The sequence below is a fragment of the Apodemus sylvaticus genome, chromosome 3, assembly GCF_947179515.1.
Source record: "Apodemus sylvaticus chromosome 3, mApoSyl1.1, whole genome shotgun sequence".
NCBI classification, from domain to species: Eukaryota; Metazoa; Chordata; class Mammalia; order Rodentia; family Muridae; genus Apodemus; species Apodemus sylvaticus.
The window spans coordinates 73,638,138-73,656,357 of record NC_067474.1 but is presented as its reverse complement, the minus strand read 5'-3'; the positions used below and the strand labels follow the sequence as shown (position 1 = coordinate 73,656,357).

At 49.1% G+C, this 18,220-nt stretch overlaps 2 protein-coding genes across 2 annotated transcripts in view; one reads left to right on the top strand and one right to left on the bottom strand.

Moving 5' to 3' along the window:
- The first annotated feature begins 650 nt into the window (after positions 1-650).
- On the top strand, positions 651-8,769 carry Slc46a2 (solute carrier family 46 member 2). Its single transcript, XM_052175504.1, has 4 exons — positions 651-1,782; positions 3,034-3,117; positions 3,667-3,823; positions 8,573-8,769. The coding sequence occupies exons 1-4, from the start codon at positions 651-653 to the stop codon at positions 8,640-8,642; spliced, it is 1,443 nt and encodes a 480-aa protein (XP_052031464.1). The 3' UTR covers positions 8,643-8,769.
- A 2,593-nt stretch (positions 8,770-11,362) lies between these two features.
- Positions 11,363-18,220, bottom strand: part of Snx30 (sorting nexin family member 30) — a 99,881-nt gene continuing 93,023 nt past the window's right edge. Inside the window, exon 9 of the mRNA XM_052176574.1 lies at positions 11,363-16,985. Within this exon, the coding sequence (XP_052032534.1) occupies positions 16,926-16,985 (60 nt within the window). The 3' untranslated portion in view covers positions 11,363-16,925. The remainder of the gene's footprint in view (positions 16,986-18,220) is intronic.

Below are 18,220 nucleotides of genomic sequence, written 5' to 3'. Positions count from 1 at the left end.
TGTATGGGAGGATGACCTTGAACTTCTGGCCCTTCTGCCTCCCTGTCTCAAGTGCTAAAATCATAGACATGTTCCCTCATTCCTGGTTTACATGGAGCTGAGATTAGAACCCTGAGCTTTGTGCACACCAAGGTTCCTGTTACTTCCAACAAAGAAAACTTGAGACCTCAGAGTTGCATCAAGCAGAAGCCAAGGCCTCAGACCCCTGCCCAAACCTGCCTCCAAAGGAGGAGGAATTTGGAACTGGTCTCTGGGCAGGTGGGCGGGTCCCAGAGCTTGCTTGCTTGACTGAGCTTCAGAGCCTTTGGCCCTCAGCTGTCAGGGAAGGCGTCTGGGCTGCTCTAGGTGCGTGGGGAGGGAGCCAAGCCTCGCGAGTGCTCTGACCGGGTAGCTTCTCTGGGCTGTTGCCAGTCTGCTCAGCTGGTGGAGGTGGAGGTGGGGCGCTGCTTTTTCTGACCTGAGGAGGAGGGGCCGCAGCCAGGCAAGTTCCTTGGCATCTAAAGTAGCTACTGTCACACAAGTCGCCCCAGCTCTGCTCTCGAGGCACGCACCTGAAACACACTCTGGGACTGAGCCCTTGACCCTCCGAATTTGGGAGCATCTCCCAGACTCTGCAGACAGCAAGCCCTGTTCCCTGTCACGCAGGTCACATGGGTCCCGGGGTCACCTGTCCGTGGAGCGGCCGACTCTCTGGCTACCGGGTGAGGACTTGGATCGAGCCCGTGGTGGCCTCAACCCAGGTGGCCGGCTCCCTCTACGACGCAGGACTACTCCTGGTAGTGAAGGAGTCCTATGCTTCTAAGGCTGGCGGCTCCTCTAATTACAGTGCTAACCAGTCGCTGGGGGAGCAACAGGAAGACCAACAGCAGAAGGCTATCTCCAATTTCTTCATCATTTACAACCTCGTGGCGGGCCTGACGCCCCTGCTCTCCGCCTATGGGCTGGGCTGGCTCAGTGACCGCTACCACCGTAAGATCTCTATCTGCGCGGCGATGCTGGGCTTCCTACTGTCCCGCGTTGGACTCTTACTCAAAGTGACGCTGGACTGGCCCGTGGAGGTGATGTACGGAGCAATGGCGCTCAATGGGCTGTGCGGGGGCTTCTCCTCTTATTGGTCCGGGGTCATGGCTCTGGGATCCCTGGGCTGCTCCGAAAGCCGCCGCTCCGTGCGCCTCATCCTCATCGATTTAGTCATGGGTTTGGCCGGGTTCTGTGGGAGCATGACTTCGGGGCATCTCTTCAAGCAAATCGTTGGGCACTCTGCGCAAGGCCTCCTATTAACTGCCTGCAGCGTCGGCTGTGCAGCGTTTGCCCTTTTCTACAGCCTCTTCGTGCTGAAGGTCCCTGAGTCCAAGCCCAACAAGGTGCACCCCACTGTAGATACTGTGTCTGGCATGATGGGCACCTATCGAAGCCTGGATCCAGATCAACAAGACAAGCAGAGCGTATCGGGGAACCCTCCAGCTGCTGGGAAAGGAAAGCCTTCCCAAACCGCCATCGTTGCTCTGCTGTTTGTGGGTGCCATCATCTACGACCTGGCTATTGTAGGCGCAGTAGATGTCATGGTCCTTTTCGTGCTAAAGGAGCCTCTCCATTGGAACCAAGTGCAGCTGGGCTATGGGATGGCTTCTGGGTACATCATCTTCATAACCAGCTTCTTGGGTGTCTTGGTCTTCTCCCGCTACTTCCGGGACACCACGATGATCATTATTGGGATGTTCTCCTTTGGGTCTGGAGCCCTTCTCTTGGCCTTTGTGAAGGAGACATACATGTTCTACATTGGTAAGTCTGTGGCTTAAGGAAGCAGGGCACTGTGGGTCCGCTGTGTCATGATCCTCTGCTAAGGGGTACTGTGGTCCAGGAGTCCCAGTTCAGTACCAGGGACTGAACTTGCTATCGAGGAGGTACAAGGGAGACAGACATGTCTGTATTACCCGCATTGCTGTCTGAATTTTGCCATAGTAGTACCCATGGCTCTGGGCCAAGTCATGGTCATTGGATCTTGGGGTCAGTCTGGAAGGCTCAACACAACCTTAAGTGGAGATGGAGTGGGGTTCATTTAGCTTTAGCACATTCTACAATCATATTTATTTAATCAGAGTAGGGAGGTGTGGGTGGTCAGAAGACATAATGCCAGAGGTTTTTTTCTCCTTCCACCATGTGGGTTCCAGAACTCAGGATCTCCGGCTCGGCCGCACCCAGCTTTCCCTGCCAAGCTCTCTCTCCAATCTCTTCTCTCTAGCTTTAAAGAAATAAGACACACACAAAAAGTTCCCCAAGTCAAGACCAAATAAGGGCTTTTTAGCAATGATCAAAATTTCTCAATAACTGGCTCCTACGATACATTCCCACAAGACAGTGGACTGAGGTTTCCACTGGAGGACAGAGACCGGTCAACCCCAAGCAGGAAGCTCTAGACTTGTGCTACGACAGAACTTTCTACAGGTGCAGAGTGGTCTCCATCTGTCAACATAATGTCCACTAGCCATGTGTGGCTATTGAGCATATTTGATATGTGGTTAATATAATGAAAGAACAGAGTTTACGGCTTATTTCATGTTCGCTTACAGAGGCCACATGTGCCTAACAACTAACAACTTGGAAAGGAAAATTCTAGATAGTTATCAGAGAACTGCCCCAGGTCATAAACCTCAGAGAGGCAGCTAGCAACAGGGCAAGGTAACCTGGCGCCCATTTCCAGTTAAGAAAGCCTTGTACAAAGGACAGAGTGGCCCCCTCTCCAGCCCTTCCTACTGTCTCTCTCTATCCTCCCCTCCCTCTTCTCTCCTTCCCCCTCCCTGTATTTGATTAGTTAATAATGCCTTAGGGAGGAGGGGCAGCTGAACTAGAGAAACCCTTTCTGGAAGGGCTAATTGAGTCAGAGTCTGGGCCATTCAGGGGGCTACTAGCACAGAAGTTTAAGGCTTCCAGACCAAGGCCACAGGGACCGTGGGGAGACGGGCTGGAAGGGGAGCATTTGCTCTCTTCCAATCCCCTGGGTGGGAGATGGATGGTTCTTACAATCTGTTTCAGCCCGAGCCGTCATGCTGTTCGCACTTATTCCAATCACCACCATCCGGTCAGCCATGTCCAAGCTCATAAAGGACTCTTCCTATGGTGAGTGAGGGGACTCTCTCGAGGATGTCCTGCCCAGGCTGTCTCCGCTTGCTGCCCAGACTTCCTGAAGACTCAGGAGTGGGTTAGTGAGAGGGCTTATCTGGTAAAAGGCTTGCATGAAGTCCTGGGACTAGATCTCCAGCACTCGTAAAACGCTAGTGTGGAAATACATGTCTGTAAACCCATTGCTGAGGAGGCTGAGGGGAGGACTCCTGGAGCTGTGTGTCTACCTCTGCCTTCGTACAAACACACACACACACACACACACACACACTCATAAGGAACATATTGGTCTCTTAGAATGGAGAAAGGAGGGTGGAAAAAACTCACAAAGCTATTCACTAAAAACCAAGAGTCAATGAAAAGATATTTTGGGAAGCTCCATCTCGATGGAGACAGGATGCTCATCGAATCGAGCCAGGGAGACCGGGAAAGAGTCCTCAGGAGAGTGGGGGTGGGGGAAGTCTCCTCGAGCTCCCCAGAGACTAGGTAGGCGGAACAAGAAAGGGACAACAGCAGATCTGCTGATAACCTTTGTCTCTTCCACAGGAAAGATTTTCGTCATACTGCAGCTGTGCCTAGCTCTGACTGGGGTGGTGACATCCACAATATATAACAAGATCTATCAGCTGACGCTGGACAAGTTCATTGGCACCTGCTTTGTTCTGTCGTCTTTTCTCTCCTTCTTGGCCATTGTCCCAATTGGGTAAGACAGAAACTGCCTGCCTGCTGTGTGGGTTGGGGCCCTGGTGCGTGTGTAGATCGATTGGAGACTATATATATATATATATATATATATATATATATATATATATATATGCTCTCTCACAAAGAGGTTCCTTCAAATTGAAAATCCAGCAATCCCCAAGTCACAGTAATGGACAGCCGGCTCCAAACTCTGGCTCCTTTCCGGCACTTTTATGGGGTGATTTCCTTATAGGTGCCTCATACGCTTTCTTACAGGCTTTCTTACAGTCGGAGGCCAGGTAACGAAACTGCTGGAGCCGTTCTGACCTCTTTGGTTTGGATCCCTTTAGGCAAAAGCCAGCCAGCTTGTCCCTTCCAAGGACTGTTTCTTCTCTGTGCCTGGAAGGTGCTCAGTGACCCCTGTACAGTGTGAGCTCCCAACAAGGCCGCAGGCAACAGTCCCTCGCCTCTTCCTCGGGGAGACTTTCTTAGCTGTGAGACGAGAGCACTCAGCTCTAGGCGGAGGCTCACAGGCAGGAGGACCCAGCAGAAAAGAGGCAACTGCTTCACGGCCAGCCTGGGCTCAACAGAATGCAGAAAGGAAGGGCTAGCTCTGGCCTTGCCAGAAATGAGTGTAAATCACAAGCGAGTGTGTGTGTGTGTGTGTGTGTGTGTGCGCGCGCGCGCATCTGATACACACACATGTGTGTGTTTATGTGTTTTAAATTTGATAAGGAGACACTTTATTTTTAACTGACTCTAGTTGTTTTTACTTTGTGTATAGGAGCGTTTTGTCTGCATGCCCATCTGTATGCCCATCTGTATGCCATGTGTATGCAGTGCCCATAGAAGTGGGAAGAGGAAGAAGGAATCCTTCAGAATTAATGTTTCAGACAGTTGTGAGCTGCCACGTGGGTGCTGGGAACACAACTCAGAGGCCTTCTGAGAGAGCAGCAAACACTCTTTTTTTTTTCTTTTTCTTTTATTGGCCTCATAGAATACATCCTAACCACACTTTCCCCTCCCTCCACTCCTCCCATCCCCCTCACCACCTCTCTCCCCCAACATCCAGTGTTTTCTGTTTCCTTTCAGAAAAGAGCAGGCCTCTCAGTGATAGTAACTGAACATGGGCAGTAAGTGTCCCTAACCACTGAGCAATCCGCCCCCACCCCCAGACTCAAGGAGCCGCCTTTTTGTTTGTTGTTTGAGAGATGGTCTTGCTATGAAGCTCAGGCTGGCTTCAAACTTGCATCTTCCCGCCTCAGCTTCCTGTGTGCTCGGATTGCAAGTGTGCACCCCTATTCCCAGCAGGAGAGCGTTCTAAAGCAGGAAAGGTGGGCTGGGTTGTGGCTTAATTGGTACAGTGTAGGCTTGGCATCCCGAGCCCCAGCTTTCATTCCTCCCATCATATAAGCCAGTGTGTGCCTGCCACACATCTGCCATCCCAGGAGGTGGAGCTCCGCAGGAGGGTCAGAAGGTCACTGTCACTGGCAGGGGTGACACATGCCTTTAATCCCAGCACTTGGGAGGCAGAGGCAGGCGGATTTCTGAGTTCAAGACCAACCTGGTCTACACAGTGAGTTCCAGGACAGCCAGCGCGACACAGAGAAATCCTGTCTCAAAAAAAAAAAAAAAAAGTTGAACATCATCCTGAGCTACACAGTGAGTTTGAGTTTTGCCTAGACCCTGTCTCCAAAAAGAAAAAAAAAAGAGATGAAATTAATTACAATAATAAAGCTTAATATATGGTACACAAATACCTCAGCATGTAACCAGCACACACAATCAGGACATAGGAGTGCTTTACTTTTTAAAAATGACCAACTCTTTGAGATCCAGTTATGTATTGTTATGTATGTCAATTCCATTTTGTAGGCACATTTTAAGTGTTTGGTAGGCACAGGTAACTACCACTGCCCCTTCGCTGCCCCTGAACTGAAGCTCTCTCATGTGCCAGTGGGGGCTAGCAATAAGAGAAATGATCTTACAGGATAGCCACAGGATATGTCATAAGGCACAACGGATTTGGCACAGTCTCACTCTTTGAGGTTCCAGTAGTAGTATTAGATATTAGTATTAGTATTTATTAGTATTAGGAACAGTGGCTGGAGAGATGACTCAGTGGTTAAGAGCACTGACTGCTCTTCCAGAAGCACTGAGTTCAAATCCCAGCAACTACATAGTGGCTCACAACCATCTGTAATGAGATCTGACGCCCTCTTCTGGTATGTCTGAAGACAGCAACAGTGTACTTATATATAATAAATAAATCTTTAGAAAAAAGGGAACAGCTGAATTGTTGACAGCAGAGTAGATAGTAACTGAAGACAGAATGTGATGAAACCATTTTTTAAGACTATCTTATTTATATGGGTACACTGTCTATTTTATTTATATGGGTACGCTGTAGCTGTCTTCACACACACTAGAAGAGGCATCAGATCCCATTACAGATGGTTGTGAGCCACCATGTGGCTGCTGGGAATTGAACTCAGGACCTCTGGAAGAGCAGCCAGTGCTCCTAACCGCAGAGCCGTGTCTCCAGCCCAAAGCTGTTTTTGGAATCCTCATGCTGTATCATAAAATCTAGGCCTCCCTGCCAGGCCTCCTGTGATAGGAGCCATCGTCAGTACGGCTGCTTACTTGTTAGCAAGCAGGTGGGGATATTAGCGAAGCAGAGGACCACGGCCAAGTCTCAAGTCCTAGGGTGGGGACGGAGCCAGGACTGTCCAGGACTGTCCGGGACTGTCCAGCCTTTAGACCTTTCCACTGGCTCGTGGCTGCACAGGTTGGACTAACTCGAGGAGAGCTAGCACGCAGTACAGATTTCTAAGGAGTTCCTGGTCAGCTTTGCAATGGATTAATAATTTCATCCAAGTAACCAATCCCATTTCACTGAAGGTTGACGCAGCCTCTCTAACCCAAATAAACACCCAGAAACAATGGTAGGGAACAAGTCTAACTAGCCAGTGTAGGTCATCAAATTATAAACAGACCAACAAAGGCAATGACTGGTTTCTTCCCAGTTTCACATGAGTTGTGCTAAGCAGGTTGGCTTGCTTTCTTCAGTAAGAGGGCTGAGGGAGCAGGGAACAGGTGAGATGCCCTGACCCTGACCCTTCACCCAGTGCACTTGGATCCAGCCATTGGCTTCTGAACCACTCCTCCCTCTCTCTCTCTCTCTCTCTCTCTCTCTCTCTCTCTCTCTCTCTCTCTCTCGTGTGTGTGTGTGTGTGTGTGTGTGTGTGTGCGTGCAGGAGTTTACCTTTCCTCCTTATACCTCAGGCTTGGTGAGTTTGTTTGTGTATATGTGCATGTTTCTGAGTGTGTGTGTGTGTGTGTGTGTGTGTGAGAGAGAGAGAGAGAGAGAGCGAGCGCACACATGCTGGCCCTGCCTAGTCCCTATAACAAAAGAGAGGCATTGTCACAGCCATTGTGAGAGTCTGTCTTCCCTTCCCTCTCTTCTTTAGATGAACAGGGAGATGCTAAGAAAGTGTTTGTGAGGCTCTGCTGCTGCCACAGCCCTCTTCCCTACTGTGACACACACACACACACACACACACACACACACACACACGAGCACACAGGTACTCATGGGTACTCTGTGTTGCACAGAGAAAATATAATCCACCAAAAGAGAATGATTTCATCTTCTCCAGCCTGCACACTTAGGTGAATTCCTATCCCAGCTCTATCCTAGGCTTTTAAAAAATGGTACTAACAAATGTGGCGAGTATTTTATATATGATAATTCATAAGGATTCCATCGAGGTGACTATAATTTATCCCTATTTTGCAGAAATAGGAGAAAACAGAACTCCTCCCTTTACCTTGCTCTAATCTGAGTTCTGCTCAAGCTCCTGTGTTTCTCCTTCAGAGCACACTTGCTGGTGACTACCCAGGTTGATCTGTTTGCTGTGCTTACCGCTAGATTGCAGGCTTGCCAGGGACAGAGACCACAGCTGTGTGGCTCCCCGTGTGTCTACTCTGTTCAACAGAGAGCTCAGCACCTGGGAAGGATTCTAGAAAGATTTATTTAATGAATAAATGCATTGTAAAACAGGTGGGGCACCTGAGGCTGGGGCATAGCTCAGTTGGTAGAGTGCTTGCTACTCAGTTGGACTTTATGCTTGCTAGGTAACTAGCAATCCCCAGCACTCTAAACCAGGCATGCTGGGCCATCCCTGGCACCCCAGCTCTCAGAGGATGACAGCAGGAGGATCAGGCTAGCCTCACTCAGCCTAGGCTCCCTGAGACCTGTCTAAACAATAAGGAGAATGATTTGGGACCATGAAGATGACTTAGTAAATGCTGCTGTGTAAGTATGATGATGAGTCAGGTCTCCAGTACCTAAGGAAAAGCAAGCACAAGCCGGTGCTGGGGAAGGGGTGTAGGCAAGAAGGTCCTTAGAGGAAACTGGCAACTGAACTGAAGTCGAGACAGCTGCTTGGGATCAGGAAAGGTTAACTTGCTGTTGAGATATTGGCGGGAACTCATCACTAGGCAGGAGTGCTAGGCAGAGATGCTGTCGAGTGACCGTGTCACTGGAGACAGGGAGAAAGAAGTTCATTATCATGGAAGGCGTCTGGAGGGTTCTCTAGAGCCACCTTCTCACTCAGTAGCGCCCTGATGCACACTACCAGAGTCAACCCATCTCGCCAGCGGTGAGAAAGAGGCAGGGGATGACTCAGGCATGGGTGAGGAGGAGGAGCCTGCCTCGCTTCATTCCGGCCAGCTCCTTACTACTCTCTTCTGCAATTTCTTACAGTGTTGTGGCCTACAAACAAGTCCCGAAGAGGTCGCAACAAGGAGAGGGAGCAGAGAAACAGAGGAGCTGAAAACACGGCTCCGCCCATGAAACCCAAGTTCCAGTCTTCAGATAACCTGCTTCAGTCTGCGGGTCCCTGGTGGGAGGGAAAATCTTTCGGGGTGTTGGAGGAGATTTCCTGGTTGTCAGATGCCTCTGCCAGGAAGAGGGTGAGGTCCATGTGTAGCTGCTGCTGGCACAGGTACTTTAGGTCCTGGAGGCTTCGGGCTCCCGCCAGCCAGCCCCTTCCATCCACGTCTGAAAGGCGCCAACGGAGGCACATGCATATTGTACTAGAAGTTCTATGGAAGATTGACTCAAGCCTAAATGTAACCAACCCAAGGGGAATGATCATGAAATGGACATTTTTTTTGTAAAAACTGACAACAGTTTTGTATGCATGACAACAGTTTTTAAATTAATGTAAAATCTTGAAAAAAAAATGAGTTTTCTTGGCCGAACTTTTCTCAGCTGGAGACAAACGATGAGGTGCAAGGTGACACTCCTCCGCCTTTTAAAAGCAAAGATCAGAATTGGGCCCACAGCTCAGTTGGTGGAGGGCTCGCCCGGCAGCCTGCATGGAGTCCTGGGATCAATCCTCCGCACCACATAAGCCAGGCATGTTGGCACACACCCGGAATCCCTCTACTTGGTAGTAGAGGCAGAAAGATTGCAATCCTTAGCTGTATTGACAGTCTGAGACCAGCCAGGAATACACAAAAATCCTGCCTCAAAAACAAAAACAAAAACAAACCCCAGAACAACACCCACCAGCAACAGGAAACAAACGCACTAAGTTCCAGCAGACTTCTGAGTGGACTAGGCAACTGAGCGCTTTCCGTCAGAGCCTTCCTGAGCCTGTCGGGTAGACGGGAGGATGTGTAGCTTGTTCTGAGTTACTTCTTCTGAGTCTTTTGCTTACAAACCAGAATCATCTCTTAATAAAATCGATACTCACAGTGTGTGAAAACAAATCTTTCTCTGATGGGCTCCCCCTGTAGCTACAGACGTGCTATTCTCAAACTCAAAGTGATTTGCACAGTGCATGTATTTAATGGCAGGGCCGTTGGGCAGTTTGTGTCTGATTCCCTTCCAGGGAACCATCAGAGCCTTACCGCCCTCTTCCTCTCTCAACACCTCCCTGCATCCTTCCTCCATCCACCTTGCACCCTTAACTCTCGAGGCCTCAAAGACCTCTTAGTTATTCTTAGTTATTTAATAATGTTTTTCCCCCACAGACCCCAGAATTTTTCCAACATGAGTCAATGCCTCCAGCTCCCCAAAGATAACTTACACCCCCTTCCGTTCAGCACTTAGGATCACTGTATCTTCTCTCTCTCCCCTGACTGATATAATAGCATCACCCCACCCCCCACCCAGGCTGCAAGGTTCCAAACCACCTCTGACTTAGTCCCCTTTCTCAGAGCTCTCTCTAAAATCCAGCCACCCATCACAACCTCCTCCAGTATCACGCCTTGCCATGGTTTTGATGGAGGGCAGAGAACTTGCATGATGCGGTTTTCTCTTACCATGTGGGGTCCGGGGATTGAATTCAATTCGTCCAGCTTCCTGCCCGGCACCTCCCCTGCTGAGCCTTCTCCCCAGGCCTTGCCAGGGCTCTGGCAATTATCCTTCGCCATTTCCTAGATCTTCTCCAGCATCTCAGCCCTGTACCTTCCTTATGGGGGCGGGGGGGGGGGGGGTACATAAACATTTCCTTAGTAAGTCAGAACCCTCTAGGGAAGGCTTGCCTGTACCTCAAAGGTCACAGTATTGAAGGCACAGAGATGGAACTATTCTAGAGCCACAGTGACTAAGCGAGACAATGGTGATTAAGTCTCAAGCCTCTTTATTCCATCTTGCCACCCCAGTTTCTATCACTGCTGTATTGGAATAATGATGTTGGATTAATAATTGGATTAATGGATAATTGGATTATCATCACTGGGCCAAGTTCAGCGTCATTACGACGTTCATTTCCAATGTCTGACTTCTTTTTTTGAGACAACACTTCAGTATGTAGCCTTGGTTGGCCTGGAACTCAGTATGCTCACAAGACTGGCCTCAGACTCCGAGATCTGCCTGCTCCTGTCTCCCAAGTGCTGGAGAACAGGTGTGTATCCTACAGCCGGCTTCACTTTAATTGCATATACACGTGAGGAAGGGGATGAGAAGGCCAGGGGGCCCTCGGATCCCCTGGAGCCAGAGTTACAGAGTTTGTGAGCTGCCCGACACAGGCACTGGGAACTGAATTCAGACTGTCCTCTGAGAAGGCAGTGCAAGCTCTTTACACTGAGCCTCTCTCCAGTCCCCGGCATCTTACCTAGAAATGCTAATGCTCTCATAAACTGTAGGCATTCCTTCTCTTGGAAAAGCCTTGAAAACGTGGCAGAAAAAACAATAAAAGCTAGCAAGCAAACAAACCAACAGGAAGTGCTGGGGACTCAGAATGCTTTGCTATTGTTCCAAGCAGGAAGAAACCTGTGTACATCATCTGCCCAGCATCACAATGATACTACGGCAGTTTCTTCCCTTGCCAACTTGTAAGGTGCAGGAGAGGGCAAAAACTAAGGCAGGACCTATAGCAAAGTGAATGCGAAGTTTGTGTGTATACATGTGTGTCTTTACAGTTACGCTGTTTTGATTCTCACAAGCAAATTATCATGTGTTCAGAGAAACATTTAAAAAGCCCAAAAGGCAGAAGCCCTATTTTTCCGTCCTCACAGAGACAAATGAACACGAGCCCGGGGCTAAATAAAGCATCTTTTATAGGTTTATTGGTCCATTACTTAAGTTAACTGAGGTAAAGAAAAAAATTTTAATTTACAAGCTAATAGTTTATCAAGCAATACAAATTCTTTGTTTACCTCAAAATGTAATACTAATTCCATAGTAAACAACAAACAGAATTTCTTACATACAGAGATACGAAAAACCAAAGTGGACAAGAACCTTGAGCCAGCATCAAAAATACAACAGAACAACTTTTTTTTTCGTTTTTATAATCTCTGGTTCCACAACAAAGAAAAAAGGTGACATTCTTTTTTTGGTAGTATCATGAGACAAAGACTTGGATCTGTAAATCAATCACTTTCCTATCAACACACATTCTCTCAAGCACTCATGTTCACAGCTTTTGTTTTGGCTTAATGGCAGCACGGAGAGAGAGCACACAGCAAGACCCCATACCTCAGAAGCCTGCTTCTATCTCTGCAAGTTTTAAACCTAAAGAACAATTAAAAAAAAAAAGTTCAAAAATGTGTTTTAATTCCCCCTCAAACAGTTAAAATACAAGTTAGAAAGTTTGCTGGCAGTTTGTTTTGTGGGAGTCTGTAAGATGTCGGCTGTCTCTCCCCGTATTCCTGATTCAGGCTTGAAGGGAACAGGCACACAGAAATACTATGAGAAGGGACTCTGAGGGAGAGGCCCAACCCTCAGCATGGTGCAGGCCAGTACTAACTGGTAGAAGATGCTGGTTTGTGCTGGCTTGTTCCTGGATGAAGACCCGCCATTGCTTTGTTACACCAATCTGCAGTCTGGGAAAAATCCCTCCTCCCCTCCTGCATCTCAGGAGAACGTGAGTCTAAGGCCGTCGACCAGCCTGTCCACCACAGTGTGCACAGGTGTTAGCTGCTCTGAGCTGGACTGTGGGGAGCCCCAAGTCACCACGTACTTGGGCAGTACTTCAGGGAGAAAGGTGTATGCGGTATTTCACCCTGGCTTTAATATTGAGTGGACAGAACATGTTTTATGTTATCTGGCATTTCAACCTTTGGAGAATCTCTATCCTAAATGAGCTCTGGGGTCCATTCTGCAGAAGCAGAGTAAACCTGTCATGCTGTCATAAACTAGAGGATTTTTTGAGGCGGTGTGATTTGTCACTGCTGATACTGTCTGTATCCTCCACTACCAAACTATGCCAAAGCATAGAACCTTCGTCTTTCTCACTCTAAAACATCAAACAGTACTGCGGCCCCTGTTTCCTGGTATTATTTCAAATACTATTTGGCAACAGCAATATTTAATCTTGCCACCTGAAAGGCCGCCTTCCTTCCGTGGCCCCCACCTTCTGGTTGAGACTTCAAGAGGGCGGCAGCTGCCTGTATGGAATTTCTACATCAACTGCTTCCACGTGTAAAACTTTCTATGCAGTCTCTTTAAACCTCTTGCTAAAGAGTAAGGCAATTAGTAGGTACTGACAAATTCTTACGAACAACAATTAGGCTTTTAAACAATCTGTGGCTTTTTTCTGGGTGTGTTGGTTTTCAAGTGTTAAGTTCATAAATATGAGACACATCTTACTGATCTTTTAAAGGTTTTTACCCCCACAACACTTATTTACAAAATACAGTAGTTAAAAACTACTTTGGTAACGGGGGTTTCTGCCACACATAAAGTATTACCCAGGAATATTCAAACAGATAAGACTAAGAGAGAACAGTCTGCCTCAAAACAGAGCCCTCACCTCAGCCTTCTTAGACACAGAGTCCCTGTCCTCTGATGTGTGTGACCATGGGGATACTTTCAGAATGGAACACTGACAACCTACAGAGTGGGTTAGTAGAATAGTGGATCCTGATTACTCACTAAATTATCCGCAGGGAGGAAGCAGGCAGCTCTGGCACCCAACTGCATCTCAGTCTGGTCAAGGAGAGGTCATTTCCCTCAACTAGACTGCAAAGTGCCCCCTGCTGCCCTGGGCAGGGAAAACCACAGGGCCTGAAAAGGCACATCCAACCTGTCACCATCCTGAAGGCTTTAGAAAGGCAGGAGGCAACCCCAAATTCCCATCACAGTCTTGTACATGAAGAAGTCCAAACTCTCCCAATCAGACTTAGCAAGACCCCTTGAGGGAAGGTGGGACTCAGAGGGTGTGCCCTGCCCTCTGGGGAAAAGTCACCCTTCAAGGTTGCCAGTTCCACCTAGTCAGACAGGAACCCTGTTCCAGCCCGTCAGAAGTTCCAAATCAGTAGGGCCAGTGCAGTCTCTCAGACAGCTCTTGCCTTCCTCTCCCTACCCCAACCAGCTCAGGATAGTGTAGTGTAAGGACGATCCCATGATTCAAATGACCACATCGAAACAACCAGCTACCTATGGCTTCGGTGCCCTAGGACAGGACAAGTCACAAGCCTGTGAGTGTTCTGTGGGAGTTGTCCTAAAAGAGAAACACTGTCACCATGCCCATTTCTAAAATTAAAGTTTCCACAGGGCCCTCACCAGAGGCTGTAGTGTTCACATATGGTTTCCTCCTGTTTACAGGCTCAAAGGGTACATTCTACACACTCCATCCCCTTATATCCCTAGGCATGCTGGGCTTTCTTCTTCCAGCTATGGGGGGGAAAGTGAGCAGCTTGGAGAAGCACAAACCCATCCTAATCCTATTTCCTCTCAGCAGCAATCACCTCACGGAGCCTCAGGAGAACTCAAAATCTGACCCCACACAGGCTGCAGGCTCCCTTCCTCCTCTCTCCAGAGCAGAGCCTGTTTTGAGCTGCACAACCCAGATCCTTCTTGCAAACTCCCAGCATCATCAGTATCCTTTCCTCCTCAAACCACAACCGTCCTAAACAACCACAGCTCTCAAATCTCCTTGGCTTTAAGAATTCCCTCTTTTGCCTCTGCAGTTTTCTAACCCGGTGAACAAGCCCTCCATTTCTCAGGACCCGGGCAGTTGCTAAGGCTAACTTTCATCCCACCAGCATGTGTTCAAGCCTCAAAAGCTGTCTATAGCCCTCTGCCTATGGTACCCTCAAGGCAAAGTCTCATGTGCAACAAGTCAGAGGGGCCTGTGACTTCAGGGAAGGCTTTGTAGGCTCCAGAAGTAATGGAGCCACTCTGGGCACTTTGGCACTGTGGTCTCTGAGCTACGCTCCAGGTAGGGAATCTCTTTTGTGCATGCTTTCAACTGGTGAGCTCCCAGGACCTGAGGGAGCCTCTGGAGCAGGGAGCATGGAAGGCCTCTCACTGCCCACTGCCCTTTTCCTTCTAGGCCAGCCTCCTCAGCTCACCGGCTCCTCAGCCATCCTGAGGGGAGGGACAAGAGTGCCTCCTTGTGCATGGGTGTCCCTGGCTCTGCCGCTGACACTGTTCCGAGGGGACAAAAGTGTCCATTATTGCAGCTCGTTCTGGAAACTCAAAGCCCAGGGACATTATTTGGCTTATTGGCCAAATAAACAGGACAAGAAAAACATTTCAAGATGCCATGACAGGCATCTCTCCTGAGGGAATGGCTGTGGACCCGCTTCCCTCCCTCCATTCCCCAGACAGCGGGAGGCTGTTTCTATGGGGCTTTCTTCTTGTAACTAAACAGCACACAGGACTGACCTGGGGTTTTGGCAGCCAGCTGGCCATCAAATTTTAGCTTCTTCATAATTTTTTCTATAGTTCTTCCCATGAATCATTACGTTACTGTACGCATCAATACGTCACTGTATCAAGCGTACAGCCCACAAAGCAAAGCTTCCTGTTTCTCAAGGATGGAATCACCTCTGGGCGAGTCTGGTGTCTGCTGATACACACAATGGAGGCCAGCTGGTGACTAAACACACACCCTGACCCACCAGCACGCTCGGGGTGGCTCTGAGCGTTCATCCCCACACCAGCCTGGTGGTCTGGAGGTAGAATGAGATGCCGACTCGCTGGAGTTGGGGTGTACAGGCTGCTCGCACTGTCTGCTTCAGTGGTCCATTTCTATTTGTACCAAAGAAAATTCACATCAAGGACTTTGGGATGGCACAGATAGGGTTTAGGTAAGTACCGATAGATGCAGGAACTATTATTTCTATCACAAATTTGTCAAATATGAGAAGACAAATTGTTTTGTGCTGCTGTCCCATGATGTCCCAGACACAGCTGACTCCATGTTAGAGGGAATTACAGGATTTAGCATGCTGTCTGATGATTGGATCTGCAACCTAACTTGGATATGAAGCAGTGCTTGACTGCTTTGCCTTGGAAACAAAGTGCCTTCCATTATTTACCTGCAACTCACATCTACAGACTTTTTAGCAAAGAACCGCAGGTGAAGAACACAAATGTACAGCTTCTTCTTAGCAAGGCCGACGGTATGGGAGCGAGAGCCTCTCTGACTGCTGGCTTTACGGCAATTTGAAAAGCTTTGAATGAAGGTGTTAAGCACAGAGGCCGCCCCCAGATTTTGGCTGCAAATAGAGATCTCCACATAGCAAATTTCCACAGAAGCAAAAGAGCTGGCGTCACTCTTCTCGTCCTGAGGGACCTGCAGGTGCTTTTTTGTTCCTGATCACAAATTTTGAGAGTTAAAAGACTCATGTAGAAGCCACACTGAGTTTACAAATTGTGGCGGCAATAATACACAGCACACCGGCCCTCGCTGCAAGGCTGCCCCGACAGTCGGTGGGCACGGCAGGAAGATGGAACTAGACATTTTTGGTGAGGTAAAGGCAACTTGCACAAAGCAGACATTGGAGCTGGGGTGGCACACAGCAGCGTCACTGACGACAGCTGTTTCCAAACAGGTCTAATTCCAACCACGATGACAGTTAACAAGCAACACACACACACAAAGACCTTCACAGGCAAAAATGCACCTTTTTTTTTTTCCAGTTCACAGCAAAAAGCTTCTCATCTGTTGCATTCTGGTGTCAGAAACAAGATCCTGAGGCATCCCGCAAGGACAAGGACGCTCACTCAAGCATCGATGCTCAGACCCGGGTTCAGGTGGCCCCGTGTGAACCAGAAACAAGTAACAGATGACACTCATCGCGAGCAGGCAGCAGGCCACGGCCACAGCCACGGCCAGGACACTGTAAATTAAGGATTTTCCAAGAAGGTACCCACACCTCCTTCCATGCTGGGTCAGGTTAACGCCCCGACGGGTAAAGAGCAGAGCCACAGGGCGGGTCTCCACAGCACACCACAGCTGCTTTCTTTATGCCTCTCCATGTCCCTGAAATGCAGGACTGGGCTTCTGTCCCCAAAGTGATGCCACATGTCATGTGGGGGCTATCCTGCCCCTCACTTTCAAGTCTTCGTAGTGTTCCATTTAAGAGGTTCCTTCAGAATGCGGAGGTATGCTTCTGCTGAGAGATGATTACAGCCTCATAGACTCCAAGGAATAAATACTAACTGACAACAACTGTGGGGCGGGGGTGGGTGGGGTGGGGTGTGAGAAAGTACACACACACACACACAAACACACACACACACACACACACACACACAGAGGTGCTGTTGTGCTGTTTTCCCACGGCGACCTCTCCGGCACTGCAAGGACATTCTGGTTCAGGGTACCATGCCCTGTGGAGGCAGAAGAGTCTCTGTTCCAAAACCAAAGTTACTTGGCCTCTTGCTTCTCTTGCAGCAGTGGAATTATCGACTCCCACGCCATGAGGCACTGGAACGAGAAAATGCACACAGGGTCAGCTGCCAAACGCTACTCTGTCCATCATCCTGCCAGTCACCTCTGAACAGGGGCGCCTGTTATCAATACCATTGTCAGTAGAGGAGGAGACGGGTGTTTGTCTGGAGCCACACCCTTACAAGGCCGGCTTTCAAGATAGTGTGAAGCCTACACTAATGTGTGGAAACATCCACTCTGAGAAAATCTTTACCTTCACCAAGCAAAAACCAGACCAGGCAGGAAACTCATGATAAGGACACCAGTTCTGAGAACTGATAGAGGCATTGTTGGAGGTGTGGGCGGGGCTTGTACACAGATAGAACCATGGGAGTCAGGGTGGGTGGAAAACACGCTCTTGTTCACCTGAAGTTTGGTTTGCTTGTTTGGGCCACTTTTATGTTGGCCCAAAGAGTGGGGAGAAGGGGCCTAGCAATCTTTACATCTCTTTCTGTGTATGTGAAGGGTGAGGGCATGTGTACCACAATATGGTGTGCAGGTCAGAGGACAACTTTAAGGAGTCAGCTCTCTCTTCCCACCATGTGGGTTCCAGGGATCAAATCCAGGCTGTCAGACTTGGCAGCAAGCACCTTTACATACTGGCCCACCCACTGGCCCACCCACTGACCCACCCACAAACTGGCTCAACAATCAGGTTTTATTAGGCCCACATCCTGTGTTGTAGTTTATATTCATTATTCCATGGTTCACAGTTGGAACATGAATGCACCACTGATGCGCCTTTCATTCCAGATCCTTCTGAGAGGACAAGAACTTACAAGACTGGGGCACTGCCTGAGAGTGGCTGACCCAACAGACACTGTCCTCCCTCTGAAAAGCCTTATGCAAAAGGGAAGGGCAAGCCTGCTGCATAGAGACTGGGGTGAAGAAATCCACCTGAGTCACCTGGGGAGGTCTGCAGGGTGGGTGGAGGGCAGCATGAAGTCAAGCGGAAGGAGGAGTGCTGAGACCTCGCCCTTGTACCTTCCTGGGCCACTGGGAGGCCGGTGAAGAAGCCAGACTCAGAGCCTGCCCTAAAGGAGGAAGGCCAGTCGGCCTCCGGGAGCTGGCTTCCAGCAGTGGGCTGGAAGGGGGGAGGCCCATAGCATTCTAAACTTAAGGCCACCCCTCAGAGCCGCAAGGGCCTTTCTTCCTGTCCCAAGAGGGACATGCTAATCATTCTGTTCAGTCACCACATGTGCCAAGCTCCCTCCTACTCGGGGACTTGGCTG

Coding starts and splice junctions, on each gene's coding strand:
- Slc46a2 (XM_052175504.1), top strand. CDS start 651: ATGGGTCCCGGGGTCACCTGTCCGTGGAGCGGCCGACTCTCTGGCTAC. Junction 1,783..3,033: donor GACATACATGTTCTACATTG/GTAAGTCTGTGG, acceptor AATCTGTTTCAG/CCCGAGCCGTCATGCTGTTC. Junction 3,118..3,666: donor CATAAAGGACTCTTCCTATG/GTGAGTGAGGGG, acceptor TCTCTTCCACAG/GAAAGATTTTCGTCATACTG.